The following is a 14,064-nucleotide window of genomic DNA, read 5'->3' as shown; positions in this document are numbered from 1 at the left end:
TTTTTTTTAAAAAAGGCAATGGGCTTCCGTGGTGGCGCAGTGGTTGAGAGTCCGCCTGCCGATGCAGGGGACATGGGTTCGTGCCCCTGCCTGGGAAGATCCCACGTGCCACAGAGCAGCTGGGCCCGTGAGCCATGGCCACTGAGCCTGCGCGTCCGGAGCCTGTGCTCCGCAACGGGAGAGGCCACAACAGTGAGAGGCCTGCGTACCGCCAAAAAAAAAAAAAAAAAAAAGGCAAAAACAGTGACTTAAACTAATTGATATGGTTACTGAGGATCTAATTTAATGGTCATTTAACTGTATTAGTCTCTTATGAGTAGATGCTACTTAAATATTTAAATGTATCTGCCCTTTCAAGAGTGTTAAATATTCTTGCTTATTTAGAAAAAAATTCTTCATTGATCTTGAAAGGCTAGTTCTAGTTCTTTGCCAAAATAACATAAATTCCAATTATGGAAATTGAGCGTAATATGTTACCAAATTATTCGTTCTTTTTCTTTGGAGTTAATTCGTTTCCCCAAAATTTGCAGGAGTAGGTGTGGGTCTCCACCCCCTCCCCTGGCACCCTGCAGTGCCACCTTGTGGAAGGAGGGAAAACTTTAACAAGGGATTTCTGTGATGTCTAGTTTTGAGTAAAATCTGCCAAATATCATATGCACGTGTACAGGCTTCTGACTTTTACACTAACATTTAAAATTTTTTTTTAAATTTATTTTTTGGCTGCCTTGGGTCTCATTGCTACATGCAGGCTTTCTCTAGTTGCGGCAAGCGGGAGCTACTCGTCGTTGTGGTGTGTGGGCTTCTCATTGCGGTGGCTTCTCTTGTTGTGGAGCACGGTCTCTAGGCGCACGGGCTTCGGTAGTTGTGACATGCGGGCTCAGTAGCTGTGGCTTGCAGGCTCTAGAGTGCAGGCTCAGTAGTTGTGGTGCACGGGCTTAGTTGCCCCGCAGCATGTGGGATCTTCCCGGACCAGGGCTCGAACCTGTGTCCCCTGCATTGGCAGGCGGATTCTTAACCACTGCGCTACCAGGGAAGTCCCCAACACTAACATTTTAAAAAGATTTTTATCCTTCTTCTCTCTGATGTGGAGTAACTCAGTGATTAGGGGGGTAAAATATTGGTCTTTTTTTTTTTTTCCTATGGAGACCTTGAAGATAAGAAGGCAAGACACCTACCCTTTGTGACTCAACCTATTTTAAAAAGAAATTTTTTTATATACTTCGGGGAGTTTATTGAGTGCCTACTATGTGCCAGGCTTTACTCCAGGCACTAATGATAGAGCAGTGAACTAACTAAAATCCCTGCTCTCAGGGAGCTTATGTTCTAGTGGGAGGAGACAGAGGATAAACAAATAAATAAATGTACAACATAGATCAGGTGGTGATGAAAATGAAGAAGAAAAAAAGCAGACTGACATAGAGGAGTGCTGTTTTAGATAGGTTGGTTAGGTGAGCAAATGTTTTAAAGGCTCTACTATGTAGATGACTTACATTAGTGATAGATTCCCAGTGATTTTCTTTATGTAGCTCAGATGTTCTTGAGAGTGAGGAGAAGTTGACCTCTTAATCTGATATGGTTATGCAGTTAGCTGCCTGCTAGGCTGCCTCCATCTTTTTTTTACTGAGCACACTTACATTTTACTCAGGCACTGAGTTAGAGAACACAGGTCCTGCCCTCAGTGGCCTTATGGCCATTCTAGGTTTTTTTTTTTTAACAACTTTTAAAAAATATAAAAATATGTGCAGCTTGAGATACACTTAGATGATTTCAAGAGCAGGTGATGGGTCACAACGCATTCCTGTGAGTCACAAACACTGTTCCAGTAGAGGATGTAATCATGAAAACCATTGATAATTTACTGTAAGAATGTTATGCCAGAAATAGCCACAGTCTGTTATAGGAGAGCAAAAGAGGAGGCCCTGACTCACATTGGATCAGGATGGGTAGACAGTGGCGTCAGGAAGTACTTCCAAGAGGAGGTGGACGTTTGCGGACGATGGAGGACAGACAGGCGGGCAGGGTCTGATAGCGTGACTTGTCTGGGCAGAGGGAACAGTTTGAAGAAAGGCATATAAGGCATCTTATCATCACGTGCTATGCTGCTTACAGCACATAGTATAAATCTTTGTGTGGTTTTCTAACTGTAGTTAACCACATCTTTTATTTTCAACATATTCATCTTTTAGGAAGAATAAACATTAACTTCTTTTTTCCTTTGTTTTCTTAATCCTTAACCCTATTGGGCTTCATCTCTATACACTATTAAGAAAGAAAAAAAATAACACTACCCATTAGATTGTGACATGCTATCAGTTGTAAGATATATTGTGATTTCAAAGATATTTTTAAAAAGTGCATCTAGGATTAATACTTATGATATTTGTGTTGGAGATTCTTCAGTTTCTTTTAATCTAAGAAAATACTTGCTAGAATAATGGTAGCAGTCCCATGCCTTTTCAGCTCCAATTTTAGGGGTTGCTCTAGGGAAGTATGTACCATCCAGGTCAATGCCAGCTTAATTTATCTCGAGAGCTTTTAAATCTGTCATGATTATAATGACATTAGCTTTGATTGAGTAGTAGAGATTAGGGGAAATGGATTTTGCTAAGATTAGGAAAGATAGGGTTTACTAAAGACTATAAAATAGAATTAAAAACTGAAGTAATGTGTAGTGACTTTCGGATAAGTTATCTGGGAGTTCTTAGCTTTCAAACATAAATGTTCAGACTCACAACTCTGCCATTCTGCCCCTCCTCCCCTTCCCCCATCAAGCTGGACATATTCACGAGCTGAAAAGTCTTGGTAATTCAAAAGTGTCCCCGAAGAGTGTCATTCTGACAGCAGGCTCCTAAAGAATTCTGCTTTCCGAGCAGAGAAGCACAAGCCATGCCTTTACGGTGCCACTATGTGCCCATGGTGGGTGATGAGCATGCGAGACTGGTTCTGGCCAGAGGCCCGGCTTCCAGAAGCAGATGGTTGTGTAAACCTTCACTAGCTCACAGTATGGAGAACAAATCATGGATCCTGTAGTAGACACAAGTGGTACAGGATGAGGAATGAAAAGGCTGAAGAACTGCGGAAAACAGGACCCACTCCTGGTTATTAGTGAAATGTAGTTACAGCACTTAAAGAGAAGATAATTTTTTAAAATATTCTCACTGATTTGAAATTTTGATTTATAAACTGTGGTTTGGGAAAATATATTATTAGATCTTAAAGAGCATAGGCTATGAGGGGACTTCCCGGGTGGCCCAGTGGCTAAGACTCTGCACTCCCAATGCAGGGGGTCCGGATTTGATCCCTGGTCAGGGAACTAGATTCCACAGGCCACAATGCAGATCCCACGTGCTGTAACTAAGACCCGGCGCAGCCAAACAAACAAACAAATAAATAAATAAGTTTAAAGCATAGGCTGTGAAATCACATGGGAAAATATTTACCATTAGAAGTATAAAATAAATATGAGTAAACAAGAATAAAAATATATTCCAAGGGCTTACCTGGTGGTGCAGTGGTTGAGAATCCGCCTGCCAATGCAGGGGACACGGGTTCAAGCCCTGGTCCGGGAAGATCCCACATGCCACAGAGCAACTAAGCCCGTGGGCCACAACTACTGAGCCTGCGCTCTAGAGCCCACGAGCCACAACAACTGAAGCCCGCATGCCTAGAGCCCGTGCTCCACAACAAGAGAAGCCACCGCAGTGAGAAGCCCGCACACCGCAACAGGGTAGCCCCTGCTCGCTACAACTAGAGAAAACCTGTGCACAGCAACAAAGACCCAATGCAGCCAAAAATAAATAAGTAAATAAATTTATTAAAAGAAAAAATTCCACTTGTTCTGATGAAACTGGTATAGCATTAAGGCCCTTCAGTTCTGGACTTGTTTGCACTGGATCCAGGAATCACCTATTTTATTCCAAATTCTATATATTCCAGGCCATTTATGTTAGTATTTAAAAGACCCCCAACTTTTTTTTTTTTTTTTAGCAAATCTCATTTTTAATTCCAATCACACATACCCATCATTTTGGCATTCAGTGCTACATATATATTTTACATAAAAATCCCATTTCTTGAAGAGGATGAACAAATCCTAACATGCTTCTGGTAATATCATTTTCCACTAAAAGTTTGATGTCTTTTAAAGAACATTATTTTCCACTTGTTAAAAAAATAAATATCTTTCAAAGCACTTTAAAAATATAAAAATTTTACATGTGTTATGATGTTATAATTTATGGGGTTAAATAAATGCAGTGTACTCTTCAAAAAAAAATTTTTTTTAAACTTTATTATAAGGAGAGAGGGCATTTTATAACAGCAAAGTCAGAAATTCCCCATCACTAAGATAATTTAAATTTATCCTAGGCACATAATAATGCAGCTCAAAACAACCTTAACAAAAACAGCCAAAACTTCTACTATCCCCTCCCCCTTCGCTAGTATGTCCTAACAACTAAACTTTAACAAAAGGAGGGAAGGAAAAAGATCACGATCTCACAGTCCCAGAATTTCCCATTTCCCCCAAACTTAAAAGCCAACAGTGGCCATAAAAACGTGAGAAAGTGAGGGGTTCTATATGAAGTTACAGATTAAACTGAATGACAGATGTAAAAAATAAACTGAAAAGTTTAACAATGCTTAAAATGAAATCCTCTTATTACAAAGAACAGACTTTAAAAACGTTTAACATCATTTTAGCTTCATCCTAATGAAGCAACCAAGTTAAAACAATGAAGACAATGACTCATATTTTTCCTTATTAAACTCCTGATCATTGTTGACTCCCATCCATTTCTAGTATTCAAATAATGATCTAAACACAGCTCAGATGGAAATAATGTACTTACATTGGCACAACAGGAGACTTCCCAATATTTTATATTTGAAATAACCATTTTTAATTAGCCTATTAAGAATTTTAAAACTAATGTTCACGTTTTCAATTCAACAAGTCTGTGAGTTAGTTTGCTTTTTGGTTTGTTTGTTGGTTTTGGGGTGGAGGTAGGGACTAAAATCAAAACACATTACTTCCAGAGCTGACAATAATATTATAATATACAAGTCAACCTTCAAATTCCAGATTTGCTTTTTTCAGCCATGCCTGCCTTTTGTTAACAAAAGTGGCCTCCTGTGTGTTTCTATCAAGTCCATTTATAACACCTTCAACATAGAGGAATGATAATTTCTCCCAAGTTCAGTTGGTACGGGCTGGGGAGTGGGCACCATGTAGAGCTAATGGGAGCAGTGTCCTGTGGTATGAGAGCGCAGTTTCTCACCTCACCAGCACCTTCTCTCAATGCCACCTCCCTCAACACAGTAGAGTTTCATTCATAATTTGGATTTTTAAACCAGAAGGTTGTTTTGGTCAATCCAAAATAACCCAAAGAGCTTGCTAAAGTTACATCAATAAGCAGCTTTTTATAGAAGGACTGAAAGAATTAAATAGAAGGCACAGTAGCACTGTAAAGCTTTTTCAGATCATGATAATCTTTTTGTGTGTATATATGGAAACCAAACTTTCTTTTTTGTTGTTAAAAATGTCTGATGAGGGCTTCCCTGGTGGCGCAGTGGTTGGGAGTCCGCCTGCCGATGCAGGGGACGCAGGTTCGTGCCCCGGTCCGGGAAGATCCCACATGCCGCGGAGCGGCCAGGCCCAGGCCCGTGAGCCATGGCCACTGAGCCTGCGCGTCCGGAGCCTGTGCTCCGCGGCGGGAGAGGCCACAGCAGTGAGAGGCCCGCGCACCGCAAAAAAAAAAAAAAAAAAAAAAGTCTGATGAACAATCCGAAAATCCTTATTTGTCTTCTTTCCCTTTAGTTTTTCTGTATACCATCTCTCGAAAACTGGCCAGAACCTTGTTTTCTCTCTTTCGTCTCTCTTCTTGGTTAAAGGATGCAAGGGCTCTCTTCTCACCAGCACTATAGATCTGGTTCTCTTTTCGCAGTCGCACAGCCTCCATTCGGCGATGCCTGCTACCACTCATTATGTAAGCCAAGCTTTCAAATGATGCAATTTCTTCACTTGTCAAGCCAATTTCACCTCTTCGTGGGATACGTTTTCCAGCTTTTACATATTCAGCCATAGCTGCACCTTCCCCAGGTAACAGAGCATGGCCATAGTTCAAAGGTTTATCATCTTGAGAGGCAAGTGTTTTGGGAGCCTCTGGGCCAATCAAATCTGAGGGTTCTTCAGGCTTCCAGGGATTCTCCAGAAACTCTTCTTGGGACTCTTTAGAACTTGAATCACTGGAATCTTTTCTGCTCTTCTTAGACTTCTTTTTCTTATATTTCTTCGATCTGCGTTTCTTCTTCTTTTCCTCTTTCTTGGCTTTCTTTGCTCTCCTTTTTGTATCTTCATCACTGGAGTCTGTTTCAGAATCAGAGTCACTGCCACTATCATCAGAATACTTCTTGTGTTTTCTTTTAGATGATTTTTTCTTCCTCCTTTTCTTGGACCTTTCTTTTGAATGACTAGACTTCTTCTTTTCTTCTTCTGAAGTAGAAGCTGAAGTGGTGCTTTTCTTTGGCTCTTCGTCCTCTACTGGTGTATGTTCATCAGAGTCTGGTTCTGGATTCTTTGGAGAAAGTCCCCATACTTCAGGAGCTCCCAATTCTCCAGTCCTCTCTCTTTCACTTAATCTCTTCTGCCGCAGGCTCTCTTCCCTCTCCTTGTCCAGGAGGCTAGGCCATGGCTTGTCGCTCCCGTAGGGGCGTGAGTAGCCGCCATAATAGGCGGACGAGGAGGCAGAAGCGAAAGGGGCGCCCCGCGGCGCGGAGGGCCGCTCTCGAGAGCGTGACCGTGAGCGGGAGCGGTAGGACTGGTTTCGGGAGCCTTGGCTGGGTCCACTCAGTTGATGGCTAAGGCCATTCCGGTCCCCGGACCGAGAGCAAGAGTGCGAGCGAGAGCGGCGGCCCCGCGGGGAGCGAGAGGATCTGCTGGGCTTAGGGCTCTTCGACGAGCTGCGATGCTTCACGCCGGAGCCCGAGGCCTCCCACTCCGAGCTGCGGGAGCCAGACACCGGAGCCATAGCTGTTGCTGGGTCCCCAAAGCCGTGGGAGAAGGGGGCGCTCTCGCGAGCTGGGAAGATCTCCGTTGCTTTGGCTCCCAGGACCAGCAGCCGCGGCACCACCCGAGCCCGAGAAAACCTTGGAAAAAACCAAGACCCCCAACTTTTAAAGATAAATTCCTCTGTGGGTTAGTGAGCAGAAATAACTGTTTTATCCTAGAAGAACCGAAGGAAAAGTGATTGTTGAACAGACTGGATGTACCTTAGATCATGAGTAGTGTTTCCTCAGTTCTGTGGTATGGTGGAGGTTTTATATTTTGTCTGTCATTCGTGAAGTCGACCACATTTCACAGTGCCTCCCATACATCCGATACTGATCAGGCAATGGGAACAAAAGATTCAAAAGTGAATTGCTTGGAGGCACGTAGGGCCTGGTGTGATGTAATAAAGATGTGTGTGAAGAGCTACTGGATCACAAAGGAAGGAACATGTAACCTCCCTGGTGAGAGGAGGTGGTGAAGGGAGGTTTTGCAAAGGTGGTAGCATATGAGCTGAGTTTTGAAGGGTGAATAGGAGTTTACAGGCAAACAGGAAGGGCACTGGGGCAGAGGGACAGTGGCCTGAGAGAACTTGGACTTGAGGGAGCAAGGTTCATTGTGGGAAGGCACTAGGACTGGAAGGCTAGGAAGGCTGTGAGGAATCTCTTACGTGATAGGAATTTGCAGTTTATCCTGTAGTCTAGGCTTTCTCGGAGGGCATTCTGTGGAAATCCAAGCCCCATAAGAGTCTCTGGGGGAGAAAAGTTAGAGACTCACATGAACATTACAATGTTAGACTCTTGAGTGCTCAGTAAAGAAACCAGTTTCCTGTTTATAAACCCGAAGAAATGTTTTGGGAAGGATTGCTATTAGGCAGTGCAGGGCTCCTGAATATTTTAAGCAAGGGAATGACTTCAACTGATTTACATTTAGGAAATTAACTGGCGACAGTGAAGGGGTAGGTTGGAGTAAGAGGAGATTGGTGGCAAGAGAACAGTTCATAACTATCACTAGTTTTGGTAATAAAATCTGGCCGTCAGTATAGAGATGTTTAATCTCAAAATTTAGGAATTTAGGACACTTCTAAGAAAAAAATATTTTAACAATGAACTAAAATACTTAGTTGACAGCCGAGATTTTGAGAGGAGAATTTTGGGACAAATGCAGATTTTGTTTCTGACTTTGATCAAAGATTAAACAAATACTTTATAGTACTGTCTCTGATCAAAGAAAATCTTTGGTTTAAATTTTACTTTAGGAGTAATGTTTTTTTAAAATCCCTTATGATACAACCTCTTGAGTTCTTAGATCAAAGTGGTAGGGTTTTTAAAAGTTTTTTTAAAATAATGCTGGACAATTTTTATTTTTTAATTTTTCAAATACATTATAATGTACCTTCATTTAAGGACCATTTTCATTTCTTTTACTGTGATATATTATTTCTTCAGTCAATTTTTAAAAATAAATTGGATTTTTGGTCTTTCTGGTACTAGTTTTTAGGAGCCTTTTATATATTGAGGAGATTGGCTTTTTATATGTAATATGAGCTATAAATATTTTTCCCCAGTTTTTTTTTTTTTTTGCTTTGTAAAAGATCCCTGTGTTTTATTACTTGAATATATCTTTTTCTGTGGTGTCTGGTTTTTGAGTCATAGGTAGAAAGGGCTCTGTACTCCAAGGTTATAAAAAGGAATTTACCCAGTTTTAGTCTAGAATCTTTACAATTTTGTGATTTATATTTAACTATTTGATCTATTAGGAACTTATGCTTGTGTATGATGTGCAATATGAACCCATTTTTTTCCAGATGGGTATTTTAATTGCTCAGGCATCATTCATTATATAGTCTTTTCCCTCCCTCCTCAGTTTTGAGATACCTGCTTCATCATTTACCGTTTTCTGTTTCTGGACTTTATAATTTGGCCCATTGATCTATTTATATGCTGTTGCCATACTGTTTTGAGGCTTTATAAAATCTAGTAGTGCTAGTTTCTTTCTAATATTCCTCTTTTGGCATTTTCCTGACTTGTCTTACATTTTAGTTTTTCTACATGAACTTTAGGATCAGCTTAACCTGTCCTGTAAGCATTCTGGCAGGGCGGAGTGGCAGTGGGGGAGTGGGGTTGGTGGGGGGATCACTTTTAATTTACAGATTAATCTCTTTATTGATGGATGACTCTAAGTTGTAGCTTTAATTTAATCTTTCTCTTACAGATGATATTAACCGTGTTCTTGAGCAACAATGAACAGATTTTAACAGAAGTTCCTATAACACCAGAAACAACATGTCGGGATGTTGTAGAATTTTGCAAGGAACCTGGAGAAGGCAGTTGCCATTTAGCTGAAGTGTGGAGGGGAAATGGTATGTATTAGGCTCTATAAAGATGACTCAGTACATGAAATCCAGTGTTTATTGAATACAGAATGTTGTTTCTGGTTCTTTGTTATCTGAGGTAATAAGGAATTGAATAAAGTAAAAACTATTCTATCACATGAGGATAGGATGTTATAAATGCTGTTTGCAAAAAAGTGTGTTCTGTGATTTGACCCTCACCGTAGCCATGTGGAAGAAGCTGGGAAAGCGGATCCGTTCTCGTGTGAAGGCTTTCTGACATCACTGCTGACCAAACGAGAGTTCTCTGACCACTGAGACCTTACAGTGTTTTGTTTGTTGCATGTCAGGTTGTTCATCTGCTTTTCTTCTCCCTACGATAACTTCACTAAGACAAAAACGTTATCGTGTTCCCCTGTGTACAAAGCCTTTTAAATAGTAAGTGCTTGTTTATTAAGTTGAGAAGAGTTATTACTGGCTTTTACATTTAAGGATTTGTCAGCTAGCTGGGCAGAGATGATCAGTGTAGGTAATATAATTACCGAATACAGAAAATTCTGCAAAAAAATGTGGACTGTCACGGAGGGGTGGAATTGAACTGGGATAGGATACACCAGGCGAGGGGAGCAGTGTGAGGGAAGGACAAGAGAAGAGCATGGACAAGGCATGCTCCTCAGACAGCACTGAGAGGAGGGGGCCCGGGAGGGTGGGAACTAGACTGGCAAGGCCACCTGCTCCGGCAGCGTGTGGAAGGAGGTAGCTGTGTGCATGGATGGGTCTGAGTCAGGAAGCAAGAGAGTGGTCAGTTGGTACATGCTGTGTATGAGGTGGGCGTCCAGATGGATGTGTTTAAAGGACACTAGGGATAATCAGTGAATTCTTGCACTTTTTAAAAATAATTTTTTAATTGAGGTATAATTGACATACAACATTTTATTAGTTTGAAATGTACTACATAATTATTTGATATTTGTATATATTGTGAAATGATCACCACAGTAAGTCTAGTTAGTATCCATTGCTGCACACAGTTACAGAATATTTTTTCTTGTGATGAGAACTTTTAAGGTCTACTCTCTTAGCAACTTCAAATATGCAGTATGTTTTTTTTTAATTAATTTATTTTTGGAGGCATTGGGTCTTCGTTGCTGTGCACAGGCTTTCTCTTGTTGCAGCGAGTGGGGGCTATTCTTCATTGTGGTGCATGGGCTTCTCATTGCAGTGGCTTCTCTTGTTGCAGAACATGGGCTGTAGGTGCACGGGCTTCAATAGTTGTGGCACACAGGCTCAGTAGTTGTGGCTCACAGGTTCTAGAGCACAGGCTCAGTAGTTGTTATTCCGCAGTATGTAGGACCTTCCCGGACCAGGAATCGAACCCACATCCCCTGCATTGGCAGGCAGATTCTTAACTACTGCACCACCAGGGAAGTCCCTGCAGTATGTATTATTAACTCTGGTCACCATGCTGTATATTACATCCCCAGTAAGAGTTCTTTATATATTGTAGATACAAGTCCCTTATTAGGTGTATGATTTGTAAATATTTTCTTCCAAAGTCTGTGCTTTTAATGTTATCCTTCAAATTCAGAGTAAAAACTTTAAGGACACATTGAGAGAAACTTGACTTTGATAAATGGTGGATTATTTACTAAAGTAGAAGTAAGAGTCCAGTTCCTCAGTTATCAGTCTGATATCAGCTACAGGAAGAGGGGTGTTAAGTAATTGCAGTTTTTAGAGGACTAATGTTAGAGCCTGGTCATTCCATCATTGTTTGCTCTTCTCTAGCCTCTTAGCACTCTTGCTTTTTGTGGCTTGCTGTCACTTCTTATTCCTTATCTGCCCCTTATATTAGTCTGGGAGAGCCCCAGTGGTCCCTAGCCGCTTGAGTCACTCAGTTGGTGCAGTCCTTGGCTCCAGGGCCATCTGAAATCATAACCTGTGGTCTAGCCTCATCAGGAATGAGGCCTACCTCCTCGGAGCACAGAGAGTCACAGCCACTGCTCCCACTGTCTAGAGCAGTCCCTAGCACCCACGCACCTTTGCTTCTCATCCCTTCCTTGAATCTCAGAGTGCGTTAAGGGTCCCTCCCCTTTGCTCCAGTACTGTCATTGTATTTATCAAAACATAATATAGTAGCTTTCATCTCTCTCTCTCTTATTGGACTAAAATTCCTGAAGGCAGGAACTTGTTTGTTCACCATCATACCGCCAGTGCCCAGCCTGTTTCTCATAATAGGCCCTGAGTAAACACTTAAATCACTGAGTAAATTGGAGCAGCAAAGCGAGGTCTTGAAGAGATGGTGGTAGATGAGATTCAAAGGAAGGGGAAAAAGCACAGCCTTTCTCAGTCTTTTTTACCCCAGAGGAACCCTTAAGGTAATTTTCAGATTTTGGAGAACGCTTTGCATAAAAATTACTGCATCCATAACACATGGTATGCTCATGTCATCAGTATTCAGAAATATGATATTCCAATGTAATTGTCAGTGCTTTTGAGAAGAGAGTATTTCTCTGTGGATCTGTGTATTAGTTTGCCCAGGCCGCCATAACAAAGTAACACAAACTGGGTGGCTTAAGTAAGAGAAATTTATCTTTTCACAATTCTGGAGGCTAGAGGTCTGAGATCAAGGTGTCAGCAAGGTTGGTTTCTCCTGAGGCCTCTCTCCTTGGCTTGTAGACAGCATTCTTCTCCCTGTGTCCTTACATGGCCTTCCGTCTGTGTGTGTCTGTGTCCTAATCTCTTCTTAAAGAGACACCAGTCATTTGGATTAGGGCCCACCCTAATGACCTCATCTTAACTTATTACCTCTTTGAAGATCCTGTCTTCAAATAAGGTCACATTCTGAGGTACTAAGGGTTAGGACTTCAGCATATGAATTTGTGTGTGAAGGGACACAACCCAGCCCATAACAATCTGTTAACTTGGCCAGCTTATTATCCTGATCTTTTTGTGGTTCCCTTCCTCACAGAGTATGTCAGCTCTAATGCAAATCAGGAGTGTAGGTAGGACCTTCAGTTTTTCTTCTTGTGAAATTTCCTGCTTGATTTTCTTTTTGCCTTATCCAAGAATGGCTGAAAGTCTTATCATAGATTTCTCCATTACATAAGATGCTAATGAGGTATAGTATGCTATTAATTCTACATGATACATGTGGGGTAGTTTTGTTTTCACTTTAAAACAGAAATAACGTTTTAGTTAAACCTTCTTATTTAAGAAAGGTAGTGAAGCTTAGCTTGCTTTTCTTGAAGTTAGTCTTTAAAATTTTTTTATTTATAAAGGGAAACATTTTTTTCAATAACTGGCTTTAAGGCAAAATTGGAGTTTTAACTTTATAAAGTTATGCTCAGACTTGGTAGATTTAAGTGAAGATTGTAAACTGATTTTAATTAATGTGAAAAAAATTTGTAAGCCAAAGCAATATGAATAAAAATATGGCCTAAGACACAATTTTATGTAAAACCAAGGGACACGATTAGGTTTAAACATGGGCCTCACAGCTATAAAACTACAATATACAAGTTCTTAAAAATCTTTTTTATAGGCCTATATCCATAAAAAGTGTTACTTTCAAAACTAAAAATATGGAATGATATTACTTCATTAGTGTTCAATTTGTGCTTGCTTTTCGCTGTACAAATACTCAGTTCAGAGTTGAACTAAGAACACACAGATTTCATTTTCAACTGAGATGAGATGATTTATGTCCTTGCCCTTGATGTTGGTTGAATAGACAAAGCTTGCCTGCACATGTAGGAAGATGAAACGGCAGCAGCACAATGTGCGCTGCATTTCTGTGAATGGTGGGGTTTTCTTCCTTACGGAAGTCTGGCACTTATCTAGGACTGAACAGTAAATCACACCTTGAATGTATGACGAGGCTGCAGCTTGCACAGCTCTTTCTCTTGACTCAGTGTCGGGTTCTCAGGCTGAGCAGGAGGAGCCTCTCGCCCAGACATACTCCTGTGTTGAAAGGAGCCAAAGTACTGTTCGGTTTTGTCCTGCTCCTCTCCCACGCCAGGCCGTTTTCTGTGAGCCTTGGAACTTGCCGATATCCTTTCTCGCTTTCAAGCACAAGCAGCAGTGGGAACATTTCAAGATTTCCTTTTAATTGAGATAAAATTCACGTAGCATAAAAATCCCCATTTTAGTGTACAACTTCGTGGTTTTCAGGACATTCTCAGTGTTGTGCAACTGTTTCCAAACTCTGAACCTCCCCATTCCTTCCTCCCCCAGGCAACCACTGTATTACTTTCTGGCTCTGTGTGTTTGACTGTTTGAGGCATCTCATATAAATTGTATCATATAATATGTGACTTTTAAAAAAGTTATTTATTTATTTTTAATGTGTGACTTTTTGACCTAGCTTTTTTCTCTTAGCATGTTTTTAGGGTTCATCCATGTTGTAGCATGCATCAATACTTAATTTCTTTTTTTGGCTGCAAATATCCATTGTATGGTATACAACAGTTTATTTATCCTTTCATCAGTTAATGGACACTTGGGTTGTTTCCACTTTTTGGCTACTATGAATATTGCTGCTGTGAACATTCACATACAAGTGTTTGTGTGGGCTAGCTGTATTGCCAGCAAGTGCATTGTCAAGCCCTTTATACATCTGATTGCCACCTGTAACATTTTAATGAATAACAAGATTCGGCCAATTTGTTAATATGTTTCTTTGAAAGAG

The 14,064-nt window shown here is 40.9% G+C and overlaps 2 protein-coding genes across 2 annotated transcripts in view; one reads left to right on the top strand and one right to left on the bottom strand.

Annotated features, from left to right (window-relative positions):
• The window catches only part of PPP1R13B (protein phosphatase 1 regulatory subunit 13B), an 87,315-nt gene that overhangs the window by 25,911 nt on the left and 47,340 nt on the right, over positions 1 to 14,064 (top strand). The window contains exon 2 of the mRNA XM_079700291.1: positions 9,260 to 9,407. Within this exon, the coding sequence (XP_079556417.1) occupies positions 9,260 to 9,407 (148 nt within the window). The remainder of the gene's footprint in view (positions 1 to 9,259; positions 9,408 to 14,064) is intronic.
• On the bottom strand, positions 5,372 to 7,028 carry LOC307049946 (NF-kappa-B-activating protein-like; the record flags this gene model as incomplete). Its single annotated transcript, XM_079699681.1, has 1 exon — positions 5,372 to 7,028. The coding sequence occupies one exon, from the start codon at positions 7,026 to 7,028 to the stop codon at positions 5,796 to 5,798; it is 1,233 nt and encodes a 410-aa protein (XP_079555807.1). The 3' UTR covers positions 5,372 to 5,795.

Source organism: Hyperoodon ampullatus (genome assembly GCF_949752795.1).
Source record: "Hyperoodon ampullatus genome assembly, chromosome: 3".
In the NCBI taxonomy this organism is placed as follows: Eukaryota; Metazoa; Chordata; class Mammalia; order Artiodactyla; family Ziphiidae; genus Hyperoodon; species Hyperoodon ampullatus.
Note: the sequence above shows the minus strand (reverse complement) of the source record. Positions and strands in the feature narration are given on the sequence as shown.